The 26,124-nt window shown below is 50.8% G+C and overlaps 1 protein-coding gene across 1 annotated transcript; it reads left to right on the top strand.

The window, feature by feature from the left end:
- Positions 1 to 266: 266 nt before the first annotated feature.
- On the top strand, positions 267 to 20,402 carry LOC138742048 (solute carrier family 22 member 6-A-like). Its single transcript, XM_069896242.1, has 9 exons — positions 267 to 656; positions 1,190 to 1,293; positions 5,260 to 5,414; positions 6,666 to 6,834; positions 8,552 to 8,675; positions 9,793 to 9,905; positions 14,330 to 14,544; positions 15,708 to 15,816; positions 20,171 to 20,402. Exons 1-9 carry the CDS (start codon positions 267 to 269, stop codon positions 20,400 to 20,402), a joined length of 1,611 nt encoding a protein of 536 aa, XP_069752343.1.
- Positions 20,403 to 26,124: the final 5,722 nt, after the last annotated feature.

The raw sequence follows: 26,124 nt of genomic DNA, 5'->3' as shown, positions 1-26,124 counted from the left end.
TCTCTTCATTCCCCCCCCCCCCTCCCCGCTCCCTCTCTCCCATCCCCTGAATGTCAACACGGGCTCGCACCCTCTGAGACCGTCCCCACCCCCCGGGACACGCATCTCCCAACCCTTAAACTTAGTTGATGGGTCGGGAATGATTAAATGGCCATGTTAAACATTGCTGGACGGGAATCCTCATGACAGGGGCGCGGTTGAAGGCGCCCCCTCCTCCGTCCACCTCTCTCCCAGCGCAAGATCTCACCGTCCCAAGCCCGGCAGAGATGGCTTTCGGAGACCTGCTGGAAATGGTCGGAGGGTTGGGGAGATACCAAGCCCTCCACATCGCACTGCTGGTCACCCCAGCGCTGTTCATGTCCAGTCACAACCTGCTGCAGAACTTCGTGGCGGCAGTGCCCGACCACCGGTGCAGGGTGCGGCCGGACGCCAACGCTACCGGGCAGGAACCGCTGGGCCAGGACCTTCTGCGTGTGTTCGTGCCCCTGGACCAGGACGGGCGGCCGGACAAATGCCGCATGTACACAGCACCGCAGTGGCAGCTCCTGGCCGCCAACTGGACGTGGGGCAACGGGTCGGAGCAGCCGGACACGCAGCCGTGCATCGAGGGCTGGGTGTACGACCGGTCCCAGTTCACGGCCACCATCGTGACAGAGGTAGGGGCTGGGTGTCCTGTCTAGCTCAAGACTGAAGGACTTTCTCGTCGCCCAACTACAGGAGAGAGATCACTGAGATAGAGAGAAGGCAGAGAAATGTTATTAGGATGTTGCGCGGACTTCAGGGACTGAGTTACAGGGAAAGGTTGGGACTCTGGAGCCCAGTGAGCGGAGAAGATGGAGGGGAGATTTGATGGGGGTGTTTAAAATGATGAGGGGGCAGACAGAGTAAATGTAGGTCGGCTTTTCCCACTGAGGGTGGGTGAGATACAAACCAGAGGACGTGGGTTAAGGGTGAAAGGAGAAAAGTTTAGGGGGAACCTCAACACAGAGAGTGGAGGGAATGGAGAACGAGCTGAAGTGTTGACCCAGTTTTCACATTGAAGAATTTGGACAGGTCCATGGACGGGAGGGGTATGGACTGGGTGCAGGGGGCTAGGCAAGAAAAAGTTTTGGCACAGACAAGAGGGCTGAAGGCTGTAGTCGTTCAATGGTTCATGGGGTGACTGTCCGCCCTGTCCTTGTGTTGGCAGTGGGACCTGGTGTGCGGTCAGAAGACCCTGAAGAGGATGGTGCAGTTGATTTACATGGCCGGCCTGTTGATCGGGGCCATCGTCCTGGGCAGACTGTCCGACAAGTAAGCCGATCCCAGACGGTGATTCACGGTCTGCTCTTATCCAATTATGGAATGGCTAGCCGGCCATCTCATTCAAAGTTCCCATGTCAAGGGCATCTTTTTAACATGACATGCAGCGTGGAAACAGGCCCTTCCGGCCCACGACCCGCGCCGCCTAATTAACCTACAACCCCCCGGTACGTTTTGAACAGTGGGAGGAACTCCTGACAGACGGCGTCGGGTTCGAACCCTGGACCTAGTCACTGGCGCTGAGACAGCAAACCGCAGCTCTGACCGTACCACTATCAACAGGCAGGCGTATTTTAATTATCTGGATTGTGGCTTAAGTTTTCAGCTGCTACCAAGATAGGTGGAGGGGGCAGGTAGTGAGGAGGAAAAGGAGAGGCTGCAGGGAGACTTGGATGGAGGACAAAAGTCCTCACGCAGGATCCCACTGGTGTCATTAGGGAGGGTGAGGACCGCGTCGGGTAACACCACCGGGGGTGGGGGTGGGGGGGGAGAAGAGGGGGTGACACCAAAATTATGGTCTATAAATGTTTGTTCAGTGTTTCAGCAGAAATTTATTATTTTTTATAAAAATATCCCTGTCGTTAGCTATAACAACAAAAACATTTTTTTTTGTCAGCCCGGTTTCCATGGATCAATAGACCGACGAAGCTCATTTACATTCTGTGCTCCGGCCAGAGTGGTCGAAATTCCCCAACAACAACGACGCTCTGAATCACCAGCATGGCCACCAGCAAGCGCTGTTGTTTTTGTTGCTGCCGGTGTTCTTACAATCGCTGCTTCTGCCAAATGTCCTGGTGTTTTCGCTACAATATTAACATAACATATATAACATAACAATTACAGCACGGAAACAGGCCATTAGGCCCTTCTAGTCCGCACCGAACCAAACACCCCTTTCTAGTCCCACCTCCCTGCACAATGCCCATAACCCTCCATCTTCTTCTCATCCATATACCTGTCCAACCTTTTCTTAAATAATACAATTGACTCCGCCGCCACTATTGTTGTCGTTAGTCTTCGTGAACCGAGATCGATGGCGTTTTTTGAGAATGAAGCAGTAATTAAAGGAAAAGGAGAAAATTTAGAAAAAGGAGAAAATTTAGAAAAAGGTTCCCTCAGTTACTTCCCTCCTTGACCAGGGGCAGGGGGGAAGTAGGACGCCACTGCCTGATGGTCAATCTCCAGGTTGAGTCGGGGATGAAGAAGGTGAATGCAGTTTTGCCATTCATATCTAGAGGGAGAAGATACAAGAGCATGGATGTGATATAAGGTGCTGGTGAGGCCTCACTTTGGGTACTGGGGAGTTTTGGCCTCCTTATTTAAGAGAGGATGAGCTAGTGCTGGAGAGAGTGCAGAGAAGACTCACAAAGATGATTCCTGGAATGAAGGGTTTGGCACATGAGGAATGCTTGATGGATCTTGGACTGGAGTTCAGAAGATGAAGAGGGGGAACCTCATAGAAGATTCTAGAATGTTGAAAGGCCTGGACAGAGTAGATGTAGCAAAGTTGTTTCCCATGGTTGGGGAGTCCCGGACAAGAGGTCACAACTTCAGGATTGAAGGGCACCCGTTTAAAACAGAGATGCAGAGGAATTTCTTCAGCCAGAAGGCGGGGTACTGGAATTTGCTGCGACAGGCCATTGTGGAGGCCGGGTCTTTGGGTGTGTTTAAGGCAGAGATTTATAGGTATCTGAATAGTCAGGGCATCAAAGGCTATGGAGAGAAGGCAGGGGAGTGGGGCTGAGAATGGATCAGCTCATGATGGAATGGAGGGACAGACTTGATGGACCGAATCACCAGCTTCTGCTCCTATATCTCATGGTCTTATGATTCTGTTAATCAGGTGGGCTTCAGAGACTGGATGCAGGTTGATGAGGGAGGGAGGGCACAACAGCAAACAAGGGGAGGGGGATGTCTCTGTTTATCTGTGGGGGTTATCTACTGACTGCATCTGGTGCTCCCGTTGTGGCCATTTCTGCATCGGGGTGACTGGGCGCAGGCTGGGAGGTCACTTCGCCGAGCACCTTTGTTCTGTCTGCATCAGTGACGGGGATCTCCACTTCAATTCCGTGCCCCTCTCCCACGCTGACATGCCTCCCGGCCTCATGTACTGCCCCACCAAGACCACTTGTAAATTAGTGGAACATCTGATTTTCCGTCTGGACCTTCCACAATCAGACGACATTAACCGCCGTCTCCGGTTTCTGCTAGCCCACTCCCCGTTCCCCTTCCTCTCCATTCACAGAACCCTCCCTCCCTGATCCACCGATGACCGCCTGCCCGTGAGACCGTGATCCTCCCCCTGCCCCACTCACCCACCATTTTGTTCGGGTGCCTGCCAACAATTTGCTCACCCCTTGATGAAGGGCTCAAGCCTGAAACGTTGGTTCTGTAGCTTTATCCCTCCTCTATAAAATTTGCTGTGTGACCTGCTAAGTTTCTCCAGCGACGTGTTCTTATTTCATTAGTCGGGGGATTGAGTCCAGGAGTCGAGAGCTCATATTGCAACTCTCCAAATCTCTGGTGAGACCCCACTTGGGGTATTGTGTTCAGTTCTGGTCAACTCATTACAGGAAGGATGGGGACACTGTGGAGAGGGGGTAGAGGTGATTCACCAGGATATTGCCTGGATTGGGAAACAAGTCTCATGAGGCGAGGTTGGCAGACCTGGGACTTTTCTCTCTGGAGAGAAGAAAGATGAGAGGAGACTTGATAGAGGTTGACAAGATTCTGAGAGGTGTAGATAGAGTGAACCAACAAAAGGTGTCAAATGGAGATGATAAGAGGAGAGGGGAGAATTGATTTTGGCTCTGGGAAAGGAGACAGAGGGAAAAGGGGAGAGAGCTGGAGGAAAGGTGATGGAGGAAGAAAATTGGGGGTGGGGCGGCTTAATGGAAACTGGGAAAGTCGACGTTAATGCCGCCCGGTTGGAGGGAGCCCAGTTGGAAGATGTGGGGTTGTTCCTCCAATGTGCAGATGGTCTCCATCTGGCCGTGCACGAGACCAAGGATGGACACGTTGGCAAGGGAAAGGGGCAGGAAATTGAAAGAGAGAGTCCAGGGGAGGGTGGGGAGGGGCATTAATGGAAATTGGAGTTGATATTAATGGCATGAGTTGGAGACTGCTAAGTCAGAATATAAAGTGACGTTCCTCCAATTTGCAGGTGTCCTTAATTGAGAGGTCATGGACAGACATGCCAGAGGGGGAATTGACATGGGTGGCCACTGGGAGATTCCCATTATTGCCTTTTCTCCTTGGAGCGGCGGAGGGCAACAGGTGACCTGACAGAGGGGTATCAGAAGATGAGAGGCATTGATCGCATGGGATCATAAAAGGCTTTTTCCCCTCCAGGGCCGAAATGGTGACTGCAAGAGGACACGGGTTGAAGGCGCTGGAGTGGGAGGAAGGGACAGAGAAGATGTCGGGGGTATGTTTCTTTTCGCAAGGAGTGACGGGTGCGTGGAACAGGCAGCCGGCAACAGTAGAAGTGAGGGTCCTTTTGGATTGGTGCATAGAACGTAGAAAAACAGAGGGCTCTGGGAAAGCCGAGTAATTTCAAAGGTAGGGACATGCTTGGCTCAGCTTTGTGGACTGAAGGGCCTGTATTGTGCTGTAGGTTTTCCACTGTGACAGATGGACCGAAGGTGCTCGATATCTCAGTCTGCGTCCAGACTCTCCGATATAGGGCAGACCATAGCGGGAGCTCCGGATGCAGTTGACAACCCCTCCAGATAAAATATAACACTGAATGAAGCAGTTTATTGCTGCTTCACAACAGTTGCTTAAACTTTCCGACTCTTGTACAACACCCATTAAACATCACACAACTTCTCAAACATTAAACATGTCAGCAGAAAGGACAATGCAACGGCTGGTCAATCACTTACATTGTTGTGTAATCCTGTTGCAGCAAGAGGTGTTGCTCCCTTAATGCTTACCCAGGGCTTCTTTTTGTAGGTACGGCCGCCGGACTCTCCTGCTGTGGTCCCAACTCCAGCTGGCTGTGTCTGGAACGTGCGGAACCTTCGCTCCTTCCTTCCCTCTCTTCTGCTTCTGGAGGTTTCTCACGGGAATGGCGATGTCAGGCATCATGATCAACGGATTCTCTCTCAGTGAGTAAAAGACAGTTCCCTGATTAGAGCAGACCCCCTCACTGCACTCCGCAAGCCCCAGGCCAACCCAAGGTAGACAAGCACTCCAAGGACATTACCAAACGTTGGCACCCACCCCCCCCATCCAGAGCTTTTCAAATGGCGGTCTCAAAGTGGCGAATCTGTGCATCAGACCAGCGCAGGGCCTGTTGGCTTCATGGCCCCAATTCTCATTCTTTCCCACTTCCCTCTCTCTCTGGATGCACTCTCCAACCAGATGTCGCGGATCTCCCAGTGGTCAACCACCCCCGTGTCGACATGTCCGTCCATGGCCTCATGCACTGTCAAGCCAAGAGCAAATGGGAGGCGCAGCACCTTATTTTCTGTCCGGGCCCTCTCCAACCAGATGGCATTGACATTGACATCTCCGGTTTCTGCCAAACCGCTTCCCGTTCCCCCATCCCTTCCCTCCAGCTCTCCGCCCACCATTCACAGAGCCGTCCCCCCCTCCCCGTTTGCTGCTGTACCCTTCCCCCATCCACCCATTACCTCCTGCCTGTGGGTCTGCGCTCCTCACAACGCCTTGATGAAGGGCGGCACGGTGGGCATAGTGAGACGCTGTTGTAGCTGGTGGAGATTGTGACTGGGGTTCGAATCCAATGCTGTCTGTGAGGAGTTTGCACATTTCCCCCGCGTCTGCGTGGGTTTTCCCCGGGAACTCTGGTTTTCTCCCACCCTTCAAAACGTAGCAGGGGTTGTAGGTTAATTGGGTATAATTGGGCGGCCCGGGCTCGTGGGCTGGAAGGGCCTGTTACCATGCTGAACGCCTACATTTAAATTTATAATAAGGGCTAAAGCCTGAAACACTGGTTCTGTATCCTTATTTCTGCTACGTATTCACTGTGTATCCTGCTGAGTTTCTCCAGCGTTGTTGTTACTTCAATCACGGCGCCTGCAAAGTTTTGTGACTTACTCCCCTCTCTGCCCCTCCCTCCCTCTCCTTTCCCTCTTCCATCCCTGCGGAGTCACTGGGCCTTTTCATCCCACCCTGCCCACGCCAGCCCAGGGGGGCATTCTGGGCCAGGTTTGGACGGTGGCCGCATGGATGAACAAGGCCCGTGGCGCTTTGGTCGAGACCTACCAACTGTCATCATGTCCTCACCCAGAGTCCTGTCCCCGTGAGCAAGGGGTCTGGTGCTTATCTATTTGCCAGCTGACGAGAGCAGCACATCCTGCTTTGATTAATGGTGTCCCTCTCTACTCTCTGTGCAGAGGTCGAATGGATTCCAACCAGAGTACGGACTCAGATTTTGATGATCACCAATTTCTTTTACACCTTTGGTCAACTGCTTCTCACCGGCTTAGCCTACTGGATCCAAGATTGGCGCTGGCTCCACCTCACAGTGTCCGCACCATTCTTTTTCTTCTTCTTCTACTCCTGGTAAAGTCAAACGGCACTCGACTTGCATTGAGAGTCGATCTGTAATCTACATTAGTCTAACTGAACCTAGGGGCAATACTGAAAAATGCTAGAGAAAATGTAAATGACAGGCAATGTGATTTCCATTAAAATCCCAAGAAGCAACTAACGCCAGCTCTGGTCAGACCCCACGTAGAGTATTGTGTCCAGTTCTGGCCACCTCATTACAGGAAGGATGTGGAGGCTACGGAGAGGGGGCAGAGGAGATTCACCAGGATGCTTCCTGGATTGGGGAATGTCCTATGAACCGAGCTGGGACTTTTCTCTCTGTAGTGAGGAAGGATGAGAGGAGACTGTTAGAGGTTGACAAGATTCTGAGAGGCGTAGACAGGGTGGGCGCCTGTTTCCCAGGGCAGGAGCAGCAAACACCAGAGGACATCCATACAAAGTGAAGGGAGAAAAGTTTAGGGAAAATGTCAGGGGGTAAATTTGTTTACACAGAGAGTTGTGGGGTCCTGGAAGGCCTTGACAAGGGGTGGTTGAGGAGGCTGGAACATTGGGGGCATTTCAGGCAGACGAATGGATGGAAAGAAAATAGAGGGTTACAGGGTAGGGAGGGTTAAGTATTTTTATTTTGGTATACTACATATAGGTTGGCATAACATCATGGGCTGAAGGGCCTGTATGTACTAGAATGTTCTATGTAGCATTGTGGTCTGCAGGGCATGTAGTCATACCTACAAATAAATATTGTTTCGTGAATATGAGGGTCAGCGTGAGCAGTTCCTTTGGTTGTTCAACATTCTCCCTGCCCGTGGGAAGAAGCTGTTCCTCAGCCTGGTGGTGCTGGCTCTGATCCTCCTGGATCTCTTCCCCGACGGGAGCATCTGGAAGATGCTGTGTGCGGGGGGTGGGGGCAAAGAGGTCTTCAATGATTTTGCGCGCTCTCTCAAACAACAATCCCATCAATGGAGGGGGGGGGGGGAGACCCCAGTGATCCTCTCTGCCGTTTTTATGGTCCTGTAGATCAGCCTCTGATCCATTTCTCTGCAGCCACACTGTGATGCAGCCGGCCAAGACGCTCTCGATAGAGCTCCTGTAGAAGGTTGACACGATGGTGGCCGGTAGCCTCACCCGACTCAGTCTTCTCAGGAAGTGCAGTCCCTGTTGTGTTTTTCAGACAGTTAGCATAGTAGTTCTTGCAACACTGTCACAGCACAAACGACCCAGGTTTGAATCCCATTGTCTGTAAGGATTTTGTCTGTTCTCTCCGTGTCTGTGTGGGTTTTCCCCGGGGGCTCCGTTTTCCTCCCATTGTTCAAAGAACGTACGGGGATTGTAGGTTAATGGGTGGCATGGGCACATGAGCCGGAAGGGCCTGTTACTGTGCTGATGTCCACATTAAAAATTAAATACTTGTCCTGCACATATATTGTGTGTTTTGTCTGGGTGTGTGTCTGAGGTTTTGCCCCGAAGAACACTGTTTCGTCAGGTTGAAGTTGTACAATCGGATGATGATAAACTTGACTCCACTGCAGGATATTAATCGCCAGTGAAATCATGTCCTTCCAATAGCGTGAAGGCCAGAGTCACACGCGGCTGGAGTACGCAGTACTCTCGCTGTGGCCTGTGCCAAGCAAGGTGTCAGAACGCGTTGCATCCCTTCGTTCGCTGCTGAAGCTCCCGCCACAACTCTGCTTGCTTGGGCTTTCCTGTAACCGTGATCCCTCTCCCACAGGTGGTTCTCAGAGTCTGCCCGCTGGCTCATCATCAATGGCAAGGCTGACGTGGCTCTGAAACAGCTCAAGAGGGTGGCAAAGATTAACGGCAAGGAGGCAGAGGCGGAGAAGCTCACCATCGAAGTAAGCCCCCAGACGGTACTCTGCCTGACTGGCCCATTAGATGTTAACAGAGCTGGTGTTTCAATCTCCTCGTTCAGTCCTCTGCATTCAGAATGGATGTGGGCAGATGGCCATCCATTTCCAAGAGAGAAAATCATCTACTGTATAAACCTGTGGGATTGTCTAATTATTTGGTCCAATTTTTTTCTGGTGAAATTTTGGTGGGGGGGGTCAACTTTTACATGGGTCAAACCTTTGACTGTGGTAGGAATCTGTGTCGTTCAAAGCGTGGGAAGCTGAGATGTCCAGATGGTTCAGGGTGTCAGGAGTTTTGGTGGGAAGGCGGCCGGAATGAGGGTCCATAGTCAGGTCATTGGGAGCTCGGATGGATGGGCGGTCAGGGCAAAGATCCGTGGTTGGGACGTCAGGGGAATCAGATAGGTGGACAGTTGGGGCGTCAAGAGCTCGACTGGGCAGGTGGTTGAGGTGAAGATCCACAGTCGGGGCATCGGGAGATCGAATGGGTGAGAGTCAGAAGTAGGAGGAAACCAGGGGAGAAACCCAAGCGGCAACTGGTGGGAGGGAGGAGTGGATGAGGGAGCCATGGAGGGAGAGGTCCCTGTGGAAGGCAGAGATGTGTCTGGTGGTGGGAGCATGTGTAGGTGGCAGAAATTACGGATGATAATGTGTTGGGTGTGGAGGTTTATGGGGTGGTAGGTGAGGGCAAGGGGAATCCTGTGTTGCGTCTGGGGGCAGAGGGGGGGTCAGGGCAGATGAGCGGGAAATGGAGGAGATGTGGGTGAGGGCTGAGATGCTGGTGATGGAGGGGAAACCACGTTTGTGGAAAAAGGCAATCATTTCCGATGATCTGGACTGGAAGACCTCATCTTGGGAACAGATGCAGCGGAGACAGAGAAATCGGGAGAAGGGAATGGAATCCTTGCAAGGGACTGGGTGTGAGGAAGTGTAGTCCAGGTAGTTAATGGGCTTGTAAAAAGACTCCCAATAGGGACGTGTCCCTCAGAGCTTGGGGGGTGGGGGCTGACAGGGATGGGCAATAAATGTTGGCATGCCCAATGTTGTCTGTGTCGGCTCTCTCCTTCTGAGCAATGACATGTTCATCGTGTGTGGCCCACAGATTATCAAGGCAAACATGGAGAATGATCAGACTCAGAGCAAGAATCAAAGAGTGTCAGATCTGTTCCGGACCCCTGTCATGAGGAGGATAGCCTGCTGCACCATGATAATTTGGTAAATGAACCTCTTTGCTGTCTTGGAGTTGCCGTACCCAAGGACGGCGGGATGAACAGGAGGGGGGAGGTTCCACGATCCACTGCAAGAGGGCACTGGACAAATGTAAAGTCCAGAAATCTGGTTCACCTGAGAATCTCAACCTCTCGAAAATTCTCGGCTTTTGCATGTGTGTGAGCACACAAGCGTGCAAGCATTGGGTAGGTGTGCGCATTACATGCATGTGTGCAAGTCTCTCTGCATCTCCCCTTTTCCTAAACAGATACCATTTAGATAATAGTCCTCTTTCCTGTTCTTATCTCCAAAGTGATCACCTCACATTTATCCACATTATATTGCATCAAATTAATACGACAAATACTTTCCCAGTAGATGGAAGGAGGACTGGACCTAAACACATGAAACAATGAACTTTCTTCAGTCATACGTCTATCACAATCTGAAGAAATACAACTCCGATTACCCGGAAAGGTCGGGACCAGGCCTATGATTATCCGGAATGGTCGGGAACAGGCCTTTGATTATCCGGAATGGTCGGGACAAGGCCTATGATTATCCAGAATGATCGGGACCAGGCCTATGTCGGATAAACGTTTTTTTTTGGAGAACCAGCCATTTTCAAAAAACAGCCCATTAGCGACAGCAAATCACTTGTAACAGTGTTTAAACAACAACAAACAAAAAGGGAAGGCTTTTTAAGCATTAAAATAATGTTTAATTCTCACCAAAATAATGCTGGTCACTGCTGATCACTGACTCCTCCCCACCGAGGCCCCCCTCATGCGGGGAGTCTGAGGGCTATGCTCCTGCCTGGGAGCTTGAGGTCCCCACTGTTGCCGCCACCGGGAGCCCAATGTCCGCTGCTGCCGCTGCCAGGAACCTGAGGTCCACTGATGCCACCACCAGGTACCCAAGGTCTGCTGTCGCCACTACCAGGCCCAAGGTCCCTGGTCAGTTTTGCTCCCAAAAAGTTTTTTGGACGAATGAGTATTTTGGAGAATCTGATCTCAGATAATTAGCATTGTACTGTATTAGAATAGAATTTAGCCAACTGAACATTGGAGAAGTAAGCTTGATGGACTACTTTAATTTGTAGTAATGAGTGACGGGCACATAGAGAAGATGAAGCATCAGAAAATAATTGTTGGAAGTGTTGCTCCCATAATTTCCTACTCTTGACCAGGGAATTGCATCCCTGCTCTTGTATCCTATCCCTCTAGATATGAATGCCAACATTGCATTCACCTTCTTCACCACCGACTCAGCCTGGAGGTTAACCTTTCGGGAATCCTGCACAAAGACTCCCAAAGTCCCATTGTAACTTGGAATTTTGAATCAGGCACTGTTCCCTGACTGGCCTTTGAAGATCCTTGATGCGATCGCCCCACCCTTCTGGGGAGGTCACAGCAGGAGGCCCATCACTGTCAAGCCAGAATGTTTTAGGGATGGAGAAATGGGAGTTGGGAAAACACTCGTGCCCATGAGCTAATCCTCAATGAAATCCTCATACAAACCCTCCGAGACTCGGAGACTGGGTGGCATGGTTGGCGAAGCGGTCAGTGCAATGGTGTTACAGCACCAGCAATTGGAACCGGGGTTCCAGTCCCGCACTGTCTGTAAGGAGTTTGTACGTTCTCCCCATGTCTGTGTAGGTTTTCCCCTGGAGCTCCTGTTTCCTCCCACCATTCGAAATGTACCGGGGGTTGTAAGTTAATTTGGCGGCAGGGGCTCGTGGGCCAGAAGGGCCTGTATCCGCGCGTGTGTCCACATTTAAAATATAAATTTTAAAATTAAATTAATTTTTTTAATTTAAAATTTTTAAAATGTTTAAGAAAATTAAAATAAAATAAGACTCTACTATTTGTTCAACAATATTTATTTTCACATTTTTATACACGTTTGTACTTACTGCATGTGTGTGGTGCCATGTCTACATGGACTTTGATGGGGCCTGTCACTGTGTGTGGCTCACGGGAGGTGACACCCAGGAGTCCAGTCAAGGGCAAGGTCAGCTTTAGGGTCACATGCGGGAGGCAGCCAATGGCCGACATGGGACAGAGTTTAAGTAGTTCAAATCAAGTCAAATAGATTGTTAACCCGACGAAACAGCATTCTCTGGTCCTCGGTGCAAAACACACAGACACACACTCAGATATAACACACATACTGACTCACAGTACACACACAGGACAAGTATTTCATATATACAGATAAATAAGTGTTTTGTTTTGTGAAATATGAGGGTCTCAGAGGGTCAGTGAGAGCAGTTCCTTTGATCGTTCAGCATTCTCATTGCCCGTGGGAAGAAGCTGTTCCTCAGCCTGCTGGTGCTGGCTCTGATCCTCCTGGATTTCTTCCCCGACGGGAGCAGCTGGAAGATGCCGTGTGCAGGAGGTGGAAGGGGTCCTGAATGATTTTTCACACCCTCCTCAGACAACAATCCCAGTCGATCACGTCAATGGTGGGGGGGGGGGGGAGAGAGGGAGACTCCAGTGATCCTCTCTGCCACTCTTATGGTCATGTGGATTGACCTCCGATCCATTTCTCTGCAGCAACCGTCCCCACACCGTGACGCAGCCGACCAGGACGCTCTCGATAGAGGCTCCTGTAGAAGGTTGACGTGATGGTGGCCAGTAGCCTCGCCCAACTCAGTCCTCTCAGGAAGTGCAGTCCCTGTTGCGCCTTCCTGACAAGTGAGGAGATGTTGAGAGTCCACGATAGGTCAGTAGGAAATCTGAGGAACTTGGTGTCTCCCCTCTCTCCACCACAGAGTTGTTGATGTGTAGTGGAGGGTGGTCAACCCTGGTCCACCTGATATTCCCGAACATCTCCTTCATCTTGTCCACGTTGGGTCTCAGGTTGTTCCTCTCGCACCAGATCACAAGATTTTCCGCTTCTAACTGTAATGGAACCACGCCTGATAAACTAAGGGTGCAAGTAACAACAGGATGCTGGAGAAACTCAGCAATGAACTTTATACAGCAAAGATAAAGACACAGAACTAATGTTTCAGCTTGAGTCCTTCATCAAGGGGTGAGCAAAATCTTGGCAGGTGTCTGAACTAAATAGTGGGGGGAGGGGCCAGGAGGAGGATCATAGACCCACAGGCAGGGGTTAATTGGTGGATCAGGGAGGGAGGGTACAGCAGCAAACAGGGAAAAGGGGGATGGCTCTGTGAATGGAGAGGGAAGGAGATGAAGGGAGGGGGAACGGGGAGAAACCAGAGACGTCAATGTTAATGTTGGAGAGCGCCCAGATGGAAAATCAGTTTACAGGCGGACTTGGGTTGACTAAGACTAAGGGCTTAAGGTCGCTGGATCTCTGTCCTGTTGTGACATTTAATGATCTACCAGGATCATCATCATCTGAAGAGGGCACACAAAATCGCTGAGGACCCCTTCCCCATCCCGCGAGCAGCATCTTTCAGCTGCTCCCTTCGGGGAAGAGATCCAAGAGGATCAGAGCTAGCACCACCGAGCTGAGGAACAGCTTCTTCCCGCAGACAGTGAGAATGCTGAACGACCCAAGGAACTGCTCGCACTGACCCTCCGAGACCCTTATATTCATTAAACAATATTTATCAGTATAGATGAAATACTTGTCCTGTGTATGTATTGTGTGTCTGTACGTGTTGTGTCTGGCTGTGTGTCTGCGTGTTTTGCACTGAGGACCAGAGAACACTGTTCCATTGGGTTGTATTTGTACAATTGGATGACAATAAACTTGAGGATTGCAGCTGGGGTCACCGAATAGGTCCATAAATTTGGTATGTATTGGGAAAATAGACTCGGTTCATCACCCCTTTACAGGGTCACAATCTTTTAGCAGAGAAACAGGCCCTTCAGCCCACTGTCCATACTACCTCAATTGCACTCATCCGATTTTTACTCCCCTACACGTCCAGATTCTACCACTTACATCCTGGGGGCGATCTACAGCGACTGATTAGCAATCCCTCCCTTTCCTCAATTCGCGCTCACTGGAGAGAATCTGCAAGCTCCACATGGACAGCACCGTGGAGGTCAGGACCAGATCAGGGTCCTCAGAAGGTGAGATAGCAGCACTACCCGCTGCGTCACTGTGTTGCCTATCACCAGATTGGAAGGGCTGTCCCCCGTGGCTTTCTGCTGGTGAGAGCTTGCTGGCCTTCAACCGAAACGCGTTCCTATAGAAATACAGTAAATCTACAGTAAATACCCATGGGGATTGGTAGGAGCCGGATAAGTGAATTTTCCGGTTTTGAGATTGTGTGTAGCGTGATTGGTGAATTAATGGAGGCGCACCAATTTAAAACCCGGATTTGTTCCTATCTGTTTTCTGCCAATTTTTTTTTTTGCTGGTTGCATGAGGCTGTCAGTTACTTGAATTCTGGATAACAGGGGTCTTTAATTTTGCTTTCATTGCACCGCATTCCTCTTCAACAGGTTTTCAACGAGCTTCGCGTACTATGGGTTGTCGATAGACCTGCAAGGGTTCGGAGTCAACATCTACCTCATCCAACTCATCTTCGGAGCAGTTGACATCCCCGCAAAGTTGTTTGCTTTCTTCGCCCTCAGCCTGATCGGCAGGCGGTTCACGCAGAGCTGCTCCCTCATTCTGGCAGGGAGCACGCTCGTGGCCAACGCCTTCATCCCAATAGGTAGGGGTCTATCCGCGGAGGGCATCCTGCGAGGTCTCGGCGGGGGTGGGGGGGGGGGGGGTGAGTGCTGAGAGAACGTCTGCTCTTGTGTGGGAATCTACAGCCAGGTTCAATCTCCAGGACTGGGCAGCCTTCGCTCGTGATGGTGACCAAACCTCCTCAACGCTAGAGCCACATACGATAAACTCCAGATGTTGGAGAGCCGCAAGCCATGAAAAAAATATTACATGAACGTTTTCACTCTGACGTTCACAAACTGTCACAAAAAATTATCGAAATATTTAAGCTATACCTGTACGTAATAATTATTCGTATATGTTAACTGATCATTTGCACGAGTTTAAACATTTGCCACAAGAGGACATAGGTTAAAGGTGCTAGGGAGTTGAGACAGAGGAGATGTGGGGGGTAGGGAGTGGTGGGTGCGTGGAACGGGCGGATACGATGGGGTCCTTTAAGACACTTTTGAATGGGGGCGTGGAGCTTCGAAAAATCGAGGGCTCTGGGACAGCCGAGTAATTTCTGCGGGAGGGACTTTGTGGGCCGAAGGGCCTGTGCTGACCTGTGGGTTTTCTACGTTTCTAATTATGAAGAACTCATACACGTGTAATAATCGAATTTCGGGGACTAATTTTTAGGGTAAGGTTTAGGGGGTCGACTATTACACGCACGCTACTTTTTGACCGCAGTAAGTACCTGCGAAGGTACTGCCATCGGGAGATCAGAAGGGTGGCCACCGCCAAGGAGATAGTCTGTGCGGCTTGGGGCATTGGGAGATCTGGGGTCGAGGTGAGAGTCCACGGTCGGGGAGCCTGGACAGGCGAGAGTTCGCGGTCAGGGCGACGGGAGCTCGGACGGGCGGGTGGCCAGGATCCACTAATTTCACTGCCTGCCACAATCACGCGATCCCACTAAAACTCCCGCTGTGCGCATTAGCTCGTCCGATTCCGGTCTCAGCCACCACCTTTCCACGAGCCGCACATTCGTATCAAAAAGCCGGGTTTGGCCACCCCTGTCCTATGGGCTGGGTGCAGGTCAGTGGGACTGGGCAGAGTAATAGTTTGCACAGACTGGAAGGGCTGAAGGGTCTGTTTCTGTGCTGTAATGTTCCATGATGTCGTGCAGTTTTAAACTGCCCCACCATCTCCTCTGTTCCCCTCCAGAGATGCAAACCCTACGAACATCGTTCGCTGCCTTTGGGAAGGCCTTTCTTGCCGCCTCATTCAGCTGCTGCTACATTCACGCTGGCGAAATGTACCCAACGGTAGTCCGGTGAGTATCTCTCCAGGCTCTGCAACCGATCAGCCGCCTCATGTGGTGGGGGTGGGTGGGGAGGAAGGGGTTGGGGGTGGGGGTTGGTGGAGGGGGCTGGGGGACAAGAGGAGGGGACTGGGGGATAAGAGGAGGGGACTGGGGGACAAGAGGAGGGGACTGGGGGACAAGAGGAGGGGACTGGGGGACAAGAGGAGGGGACTGGGGGACAAGAGGAGGGGACTGGAGGTGGAAGGGGTTGGGGTGGGAGGGGGCTGTGGGCGAGGAGGGGGCCGGGGTGGGCTGGGAGGGGACTGGGGGTAAGGGAAGGGGTTGGGGGTGGGAGTTGGTGGAGGGGGCTGGGGGTGAGGAAGGGGTTGGGGGTGGGAGTTGGTGGAGGGGGCTGGGGGTGAGGAAGGGGTTGGGGGTGGGAGGGTGAGTGGGTGGGAGCAGGCAGAGGGGGTTGGAGTGGGAGGAAGGGTTTTTGGGGTGGGAGGGGAGAGGGCTAGAGGAGGGAGCTGGGGGTGGGAGGAAGGGGTTGGGGTGGGGCTAGAGAAGGGGGCTGGAGGTAGGGGGAAGGGAGAGGTAGGGGTGGGTGTTGGGGTGGGAGGGGAGGGGGTGGGATGGGGTTGGAGGAGGAGGGAAGTGGTTGATAGGTGGGAGGGTGAGGGTGTTGGTGGAGGGGGCTGGAATTTTGAGGTGCAACATCCCCTCCGGTGAAATTACGTCCAATCTCGAACCATTTCTGTTGCTGCTGCCACAGTGGAAGATAAGCTTTGACCCATCTTTTCCGTTAGAAACTGTACCTGCTTGCACACTGGCGCCTCTTTCCAACCATCCAGGGTGAGAAGTCATGGATTAAGTGGAGAACTGAATCCACTTGTTCAGACATTATCTGAACCACTTTTGCAGTCTGATTTCAGCGTCCTTTTTTATCAGGATTTTGAGGCCACTCCTTTTGAGGCTGAGGATGAAATCAAGGTCCAGACGTCCATATTTCATTCTCCAGAAAGGTCTTGACTTTTAAACCTCGGGAAGCCTGTATCAGCAGGACCATTAACTGCATTAAAACCCACCTCCGTTGCATTGGGCGCGAGACTTCATCAATTTCAGTGATTCTGTTGGCCACGGAAGCTCGAAACCTTGTGGTATTTGGGCAGAGAGATGCTATCGGTCCAAAAATACAGAGCTCTTTTGTTCCTTCTGCAACTCTCTTTTCAGCATTGTGTCTGTACTCCGTTCGTGGGAAAAGTGGCTGGTTGCAATGAAGCCCCTCTGGCCTCCCCTACTGCAAGCCCACAATGTGCCTGATCCTGGCTGCCATGCAGTTACACGTAACTAACAGTTCCCCAACCGTCCTCACCTGCATCAGCAAAATGATGCAACTGAGCAGGCATCACCATTCCAAGATTGGTGGGGCGGGGAGGGGGGGGGGTTGTCCATCTTGGAGCCTTACAGATTCTGAATCCAACACATCCACTCCCGTGCAATGGTGTCGCATCACCCCAACCAAACCTTCTTCCCACACAAATTTTGTGGGACCTTCTTGGCAGTCAGAACAACAGGCGCCAATACTCCTCGAGGATCAGATATCAAACTGGCTGTTGGCCAAATTACCTTCTTGTGAGAAAATGATTTTGAACTTAAAACCGTCAGACTGAACACACCTAACACCCTCTCAGGAAGGATGTCCAAATCCTTCATTTTTTCTGTCCTCTCTCTCTTTCAGGTGTGGGAAAAACCTCCTTTCAAACAGCTCCCTTTAATTCACGATAAAAAGCTTCTGTAGCTGAGGAACTGGGACCGTCATCCACATGGAAGTTACTGCCCATAGCTGGAGAGCTAAATTGTTCCACATTGTCCTCAGTGCACTTCCAGAGGCAAATTTGGCACAATTCGGTGATGGTCGCTTCCAAAGGGTGCCCTGTCCTTCTGCATTCCACCACGTTCTGTCCGCAGTCTCCATCAGACCACCAAAGGAATCATAACAAGTCGTGGTCTTCATTTGGTACTTTTGACCTGGTGAAACATCGCTTCAACTTCTGCAGGTTCTCTACAGAATCTAGTTAACATGCTGGTCAAGTCAGGACCCCGTCAGGGTTGAAAGTTTAGAGAAGCTCCCCGAACAGTTGCTCCACAATCAAACAGCACACAAAGTATTTTTGTTTCTCGTGGATGCAAAACCCCATGGTGTGCAAAGTACCATTTCATTCCAGGATTAAATCAGTGCAGACTAGAGGGGTTGTAATGGCCTTTTTCTGAGCTGTAGCGTTGTCTCCGCTCCATCCTCAACATTCATTGGAGCGCTTTCATCCCTAACGTCGAAGTACTCGAGATGGCAGAGGTTGACAGCATCGAGTCCACGCTGCTGAAGATCCAGCTGCGCTGGGTGGGTCACGTCTCCAGAATGGAGGACCATCGCCTTCCCAAGATCATGTTATATGGCGAGCTCTCCACTGGCCACCGTGACAGAGGTGCACCAAAGAAAAGGTACAAGGACTGCCTAAAGAAATCTCTTGGTGCCTACCACATTGACCACCGCCAGTGGGCTGATATCGCCTCAAACCGTGCATCTTGGCGCCTCACAGTTCGGCGGGCAGCAACCTCCTTTGAAGAAGACCGCAGAGATCACCTCACTGACAAAAGGCAAAGGAGGAAAAACCCAACACCCAACCCCAACCAACCAATTTTCCCCTGCAACCGCTGCAACCGTGTCTGCCTGTCCCGCATCGGACTTGTCAGCCACAAACGAGCCTGCAGCTGACCTGGACATTTACCCCCTCCATAAATCTTCGTCCGCAAAGCCAAGCCAAAGAAGAATTGTTATATGGTTATATATCATCTGCATTTTCTCCGGAGATCATATCAGACACGCAGTTGGTGTCGTCCGAATGAATCTTTCTGGGATTTTCTCTTTAGGATAGATATCTCTGTCCAAGATAGCAGCACAGCTGCAGCCCTCCAGACCAGGTCCTACAGGAACCCCTCCCCGAGAAGGTGCCGAGCAGATGAGGATGGAGATGGGAACATGGGGAGTGGGATGTTGAAATTTGGGGAATGCCGCAAAGAGGCCGCAAAGTCTACAGACTCAACTGCTGGGGGTGGGGGAATGACTTGACGGCTGAGGGGCTCAAGGCCTCTGCTGGGGGGAAGTAGCCTTCAGTCCTGAACCGCTGCTCCCACGACTCATCGAGAGTCAAACTCACTATCTCGTTGACACTTTGAGCCGACCAATTTTGAACCTCTTTTTTTCTCCGAATGATCCATTGATCCTGTATGTCAGATGTCACCTTAATATCTGACTTTGCCTCCATTTTGGATTGTCCGTCCTCCACACCACCATCTTGTGGCACACCTTCCAAATGGCTGGTGGTGTTTGCGTTCCTTCCGTGGGATTTTTATACCGTTTTATACCGTTCTTCCTCTAGTTCCGTGAGCTTCGCCTCCTCGACGCACAGCTCCTCCAGCGGCAGCTGCCATCTTATCTATTCAGCCGCCCCGTCACACTCTCAGACATCAACTTGCCGAACAATAATTCGAAAACCAGAGCAGACCTCAAAGGACAAGTGGCAGTTTGTGTTCAAAGCACACAGAAGGAATCCTTTAGCAAGGCTTACCACTTCCGCGGCCTCGGGGTTCTTGACGTTAGTGCCTCTTTCTTCGAAATGCTCCAAGTCCATCCAGTCCGGATTCCAAATCAATATCCACTTTGTCTCACATTTTGTCTTTTATTAACTGACGGCCAAGAACCGTTAAGTGCTCTTCATATAACCCTCTCATTCCCGGAATCATCCTTGTGAACCTCCTCCGAACCCTCTCCAACATCAGCACAAACGAGGAGCCCAAAACTGCTTACAATTCTCCACATGAGGTCCCACCCGGGCCTAAAAAGCCCTCGACATCACTTCCCTGCTGTTCTATTCCTTTAAATTTTCATTTTTTTAAAAACATGGACATATATCATGGTAACAGGCCCTTCTGGCCCATGAGCCCGTGCCACCCAATTAATCTACAGCCCCTGGTACATTTGGATGGTGGGAGGAAACTGGAGACCCCCACGCAGACACAGGGAGAACGTACAAACTCCTTACAGACAGCGCCGGATTCGAACTCCAGTCCCGGTCACTGCAACAGCCTATGTCGCCCTATCCTCTCGAGATAAATGCCAGCATCGCATTAGCCTCCTTCACCCACCGGCTCGACCTTCAGGCCATCCTGTATGAGGGCTCCCGGGTCTCTGCATCTGGGAGACAGGTTTTCAGGTTGAAGATTAAATTCGTCTGTATGCCTCAGTAGGAGGTTGCCACGGGTAGTAGAGTTCCCGGTTTGAGACCTTTCAGAACTTTCCTCTTCACTTCCATGTGTCTCCCCGCAGGCAGACGGGACTGGGGCTCGTGAGCACCATGGCCCGCTTTGGAGCCATGGTAGCACCCATCATCCGGATGAGCGGAGACTTCATTCCCATCCTGCCACTGACCATCTACGGTGGGATGGCAGTGACTGCTGGAATAACAGCCTGCTTCCTTCTGGAGACGCTGAAGATTCCATTACCAGAAACCATCAAGGATGTGGAGAACCGGTTTGTATCATTCAAGTGTTCACGTTGAAAGGATCTCACCATCATACACAATAGGGGTGACAACATCCCCATGACAATACTGTGCTGATCTCAACCCCACACTCTAGCAAAAGATTACAAGGAGATTCACCCAGGACTTTAGCTGGGATGGGCCCCAAGTAGGGAACTGGAGAGGAGACATGAATGGGGCTGTGTCCAAGTGCAGTAAAACCTGCACCTGTGGCAATTGGTAGATACCGGGTAAGTGAATTTGCTGGTTGCTTGAGATTGAGTGTTGCATGGATTGGCGTACTGACCGCTGGGGGTGTCGGTTTTACACTTTCATTTTTTTTACCTATTTATTTTTCACTATTTTGTTTGCTGGTTGTTTGAGGGCTCTTGGTTGCTTGAATTCCAGATAATGGGGATTTTATAAGGAGCTGAGATCAGGGAGTGCAGGGAACAATCCCCCAACAGGAGAGGTAGGAAATGTAGATTGAGTCATCTGGGACTATACCCATTGGAGATAGAACATTGCAGCACAGAGACAGGCCATTCGGCCCTTCTAATCTGAGCTGAACTATTATTCTGCCTTGTCCCAGTGACCTGCACCTTCATAGTCCTCCATACCCCTCCCATCCACGTACTTGTCTAAATTTTTCTTAAATGTTAAAATTGAGCCCACATTCACCACTTCAGCTCATTTCACACCCCCACCACTCTCTGTGTGAAGAAGTTCCCCCTAAACATTTCCCCTTTCACCCTTAACCCATGACTTCTGGTTTGTATCTCACCTCCCCCCCAGTGGGAAAATCCGACCTACATTTACTGACTGTCCCCCTCATAATTTTAAATTCCTCCATCAAATCTCCCCTCAGTCTTCTATGCTCCAGGGAATAAAGTCCATACCTGTTTAACCTTTCGTTGTAACTCAGTTCCTGACGTCCAGGCAACGTCCTAGTAAATCTTCTCTGCCCTCTTTCTATCTGATTCATATCTTTCCTGTAGTCCGGTGACCAAAACTGCACACAATTCTCCAAATTTGGCCTCACCAATGTCTTGTACAACTTTACTGTAATATCCCAGCTCCTGTACTCAATACTTTGATTTATGAAGGTCAATATGCCAAAAGCTCTCTCTACAACCCTGTCCACCTGTGATGCCACTTTCAGGGAATTATGTATCTGTATTCCCAGATCCCTCTGTTCTACCATAGTCCTTAGTGCCCAACCGTTTACTGTGCATGTCCTTTCTTGGTTTATCCTTCCAAACGCAACACTTGTCTGCATTAAATTCCATCGGCCACTTTTCCAGCTGGTCCAGATCCCTCTGCGAGCTTTGAAAACCTCCCCCACCGTCCACAACGCAGCCCATAATGATTAGAAGGGTGAAGGGAAGAATCTCACAGAAAAGGAACAGCTAAGATCAAAGTCGGGAGGTTGTTTCCACCAGCAGGTGAGACTAGAACTGGACGTCGCCGGAACGTTGTGAGGACCTTAGCCGATCTCTTCAGCATCTAAAGGATTTATGAAGAGATATCGCCGACGTCTTGGCCCTGAGCCCTTCATCAAGGTCCAAAACGTTGGCAAGATATCTTTGTAAATCTCACGGACGCAGCGAGGTCCTCCAACATTTTGGTGTTTTTAACTACAATCACAGTGCCTACCGCCGATTGTGTTTCACCCTAGAACTGCAGTAGGTTGAGAATGGAGATGGAGAGGAACCCCTTTGCCTGGTGAATCTGTGGAATTCCCTGTGCAAGGAAGCAGTGGAGGCTGCCCTCATTCAATGCACACCAGACCCACGTGGGTTGACTTTTGAATCGTAGGGGGGATTGTGGGGCAACAGGCAGGTAAGTGGAGCCAAGTCCATGGCCCAGATCGGCTCCAGATGGAGCAACAGGCTTGATGGGCCAGATGGCCGACTCCTTGAGCTCAAATGTAAAGGCCCTGTATTTAGTATAAGGGGGAAAGAGGGGATCTTTCTCACCCAGAGCGTTTGGAACAAGCTGTCAGAGACCGTGGTGGAGGCAGAGTCACTGGCAGTCTGAACAGGCACTTGAATGCCTCCAGAACAGGAGGCAATGGGACATGCTAGGAGAGGGGGTTAACATGAAGTAAAACATGAGCGTCCATGGACCCCGTAGTTGAAGTAAAAACACGACGCTGGAGAAACTCAGCAGGTCACGCAATGTATGTTATAGAGCAAAGATAAAGAAGCAGAACCAATGTTTCGGGCTTGAGCCCTTCATCATGGTATTTGACTAAACAGGGTGCCAAGGATTACGGGAGAAAGTCAGGGAGTGGGGTGAGTGGGGGTGCTTCGATCAGCTCATGATTAGAAAGGCGGGGGCAGACTTGATGAGCCGACTTGTCACCTTGTGTCCCTCCACCTTATTCAATCCAGCCATAGATTGCCATCACGCTGAGCAAAATGGAGGCAGGCGCCCAAACAAAATGGTTGGGCGGAGGAGCACGGTCCCATAGGGAGGGAGCAAACAGAGGGAGGGGGGAACGACTCTGTGAATGGAAAGGGAAGGGGGTGGAGAGCTGGAGATTGAGGGACGGGGGAGGGAGGGAGAGCAGGGAGCGGCTGGCATAGACCAGATGGAATAGGAGGCGTTGCTCCTCCAATTTACGGGTGGTCTTGGTGGGATGGTACGCAAGGCCATGGACAGACATGAACATGGGAGTGGGGTGCAGAATTGGCCACTGGGAGATCCTTCTCACTGACGTGGACAGAGCAAAGGTGCTCGGCGAAGTGATCTCCCAGCCTGTGCCCCAGTCTCCCCAATGTAGAGACGGCCACCACGGAAGCACCAGACGTAGTTGATGAACATAAGCGAAGTGTTGCTTCACTTGGGACGCACTGTTTTGGGCCCCGAATGGTGGTGAGGGAGGAGGTGTTGGGGGCAAGGGTGGATTTTCCTGCGGCCATGGGGGCAAGGTGATTGAGGGAGGCACAGAGGGAATGGTGCCTATGGAAGGGGGAGAGGACAAGATGTGTCTAATGGTGGGACCACGTTATAGGTGGAGGATGATGTGTTGGAAGCGGGGGCTTGTGATGGATGGGTGTCAACTGACAAGCACAGATGTAGAGGGCCGAAGGGCCTTTTTCTAGGCCAGACGATCACAGATCGAGGCGCTTACAGATAAGGAGGCCACTAGGCCCCTCTTGCCAGTCAAAATGAGCGCCATTCATCTACCCCCCCCCCCCCACCGTGAACACTCTTTCTTCTGGATCATTGCGGCTGGCCTCCTGTGGACACAGCCCTCCCGGGGGCCGGGGGAAGGTGGGGAGGGGGGAATTGGGAGACACGGAATGGCTTCTAATTGCTGCTCTCTGCAGATTATCTCCGTCCAGGCCAAAGGTGGGCTTGAAAAGGAGCAAGAAACCGAAGGCGGCTGAGATTCCGCTGCAGGAGACCCAGGTTCACCTGATGAAGCAGACAGTTTAACCGCACGCTACCCCCCCTCAAGACTCTGTCAGAGCCTATGGCCACTGGAAGGCAGATCGGCCGTGATTGCATTGACAGGATGGACAGGCCAAATGGCCTGTGTTCCTGTTTCTCTTTGTGTAAAACAATGAATAAAGCACACTCAAATCAGAATGTTTCCAAAGTGCTGTTAAACACAAGACTACCAGGGCAACGACTGAAATTCAGGTTGATTACCATCTTTGTGCAAATTTTAACAAGAATTAACTTCTCCCTTAATAAAGGCCAGTGGTAAACTGCCCAAGATTGACCCAGGGACTCGCCTGGATTCAGTTACTGCTGATCCAGATTTTCGCTGCGGCTGTTCTGCCTGAGTTCGTTCCCAGGGCAGGTTCAAGGTCACTACGCTATGAACGTCTTCTTGAGCAGTTCTCTCAGTGCCGCGAGGAGCAGAGTAAACTCCATGTCGGCTACGTCCTCACTGCATGGTAGGCCATTCTGCTTGCTGTCCGTGCTAGCTCCAACTGGAGGATTCTCATTGGTTCCGGTCCCCACCTCACCTCCCGGGACTAAATGGCTGGAATCAGCTTCTACTGCGATGTAAATAAAATGAACATATTCTCTCTCACGTCCACTCTCACTTCTCAAGTTCAAGTTGACTGTCAACCAATAGTACAAGTCCTACCCAATGAAACAGTGTTCTCTGGTCCTCAGTGAAAAACATGCAGACACACACCCAGACATAACACACAATGCAATACATAACCATATAACAATTACAGTATGGAAACAGGCCATCTCGGCCCCTCTAGTTTGCACCGATTTAAATGAACTCCACTAGTCCCCCCTATCTGCTCCCTGCCCATAACCCTCCAACCCCCTCACATCCATGTACTCATCCAACCTCCTCTTAAATGACAAAACTGACCCTGCTGCACCCACCTCTTCAGGAAGGTCATTCCACATGGCCACCCCACTCCTCCAGTGAAGAAGTTTTCACTCATGTTACTTCTAAACTTTTGCCCCCAACCCTTAACTTATGACCCCTCATTCCAATCTCCCCTACCTTCAGGGGAAAAAGCCTATTCACATCTACTCTATCTATTCCCTTCATAATTTTATATACCTCTATCAAATCCCGCCTCAACCTTGTACACTCCAATGAACAAAGGCCCAGTCTACTCAATCTTTCTCCATATTCAAGATACTGCAATCCAGGCAACACTTTAGTAAATCTTCTCTGCATTCTCTCAACCTTATTGATATCCTTCCTCTAATTTGGGGGCCAGAACTGCACACAATACTCCAAACTTGGCCTCACCAATGCCTTGAGCAGTCTGAACATCACCTCCCAGTTCCTATACAGGACAAGTCTTTAATTTAATTTTTAATTTAGACTTACTGCACAGTTACAGGCCCTTCCAGCTGCCCAATTAAACCTACAATCCCCCATACGATTGTTTTTTTGCCAGTTGCTTGAATTCGGTGGATTTACCGTACATGGATTTCAGGGGGAATCATTGAAAAGTTCCTGAGTCTGTGTCCGAGGACTTGACACATCCCAGCTATGCACTTTGGAGTGCAGTTTTCCCACTTAGAGTGATTCAATCCAGAGTAGATTGAGGTGGACACTTCCCTGGTGGGTGTGTGCTGGGCAGCCAGTAACTGAGAGCAGAGGATCCCAGCAAGAGACCACCAATTATCAGGCCTTTCCCTCCCCCTCTTCTTATGGGACACAGTGGGTGGGAGGGGTATGGAGGGCTGTCATCTGAGGGCAGGTCATTTAGTTCTCAACATATTCACATACCACCTTCCTAACCACAGGGCATCAATGGCATAGGTGCCCTGCGGTTGGTAAAGAGTTACTGAAAGTGGTACGTGAGTGGGAAGAGAAAAGGTTGAGAACCCCTGATGTAACCTATTTCTTTGTGATTTCCTGCTATATTTTCTCTCCTGGTACATTGCCCACTAAGCTAGCTGTTTCGGTCAGTCCAAGCATACCTGAGCACGCATTCAGTGCAGGTTTGAAGACCTGCTAGAGATGCCAGATAAAATCGCAGGGAAGGTATTTAAGTCAAGTTCATTGTCATCCGATTGTCCAAGTACAACCCAACAAAACAGCAGGCATAAAAACACACAGACATAACACACTGTACACATGCAGGGCGAGTATTTCATCGATACCCATAAATAAATAAATGTTGACTCGCGAATATGAGAATCTGAGATGGTTCATGTGAGTAGTTCCTCTGGTTGTTCAGTACTCTCGCTGCCCTGGGGGAATGTGAAGCAACCTCCTGCTGCGTACCAACACCATGCTCGTCAACAGCAGCCG

Source organism: Narcine bancroftii, chromosome 8 (genome assembly GCF_036971445.1).
Source record: "Narcine bancroftii isolate sNarBan1 chromosome 8, sNarBan1.hap1, whole genome shotgun sequence".
Lineage (NCBI taxonomy): Eukaryota > Metazoa > Chordata > Chondrichthyes > Torpediniformes > Narcinidae > Narcine > Narcine bancroftii.
The sequence above is the reverse complement of the archived record's forward strand: the minus strand, read 5'-3'. Positions and strand labels throughout refer to the sequence as shown.

Excerpts from the sequence above, each read along its gene's own strand:
- LOC138742048 (XM_069896242.1), top strand. The coding sequence starts at position 267 with ATGGCTTTCGGAGACCTGCTGGAAATGGTCGGAGGGTTGGGGAGATAC. Across the intron at positions 5,415-6,665 it reads GATCAACGGATTCTCTCTCA|AGGTCGAATGGATTCCAACC; the intron begins GTGAGTAAAAGA and ends CTCTCTGTGCAG. Across the intron at positions 15,817-20,170 it reads ATGTACCCAACGGTAGTCCG|GCAGACGGGACTGGGGCTCG; the intron begins GTGAGTATCTCT and ends GTCTCCCCGCAG.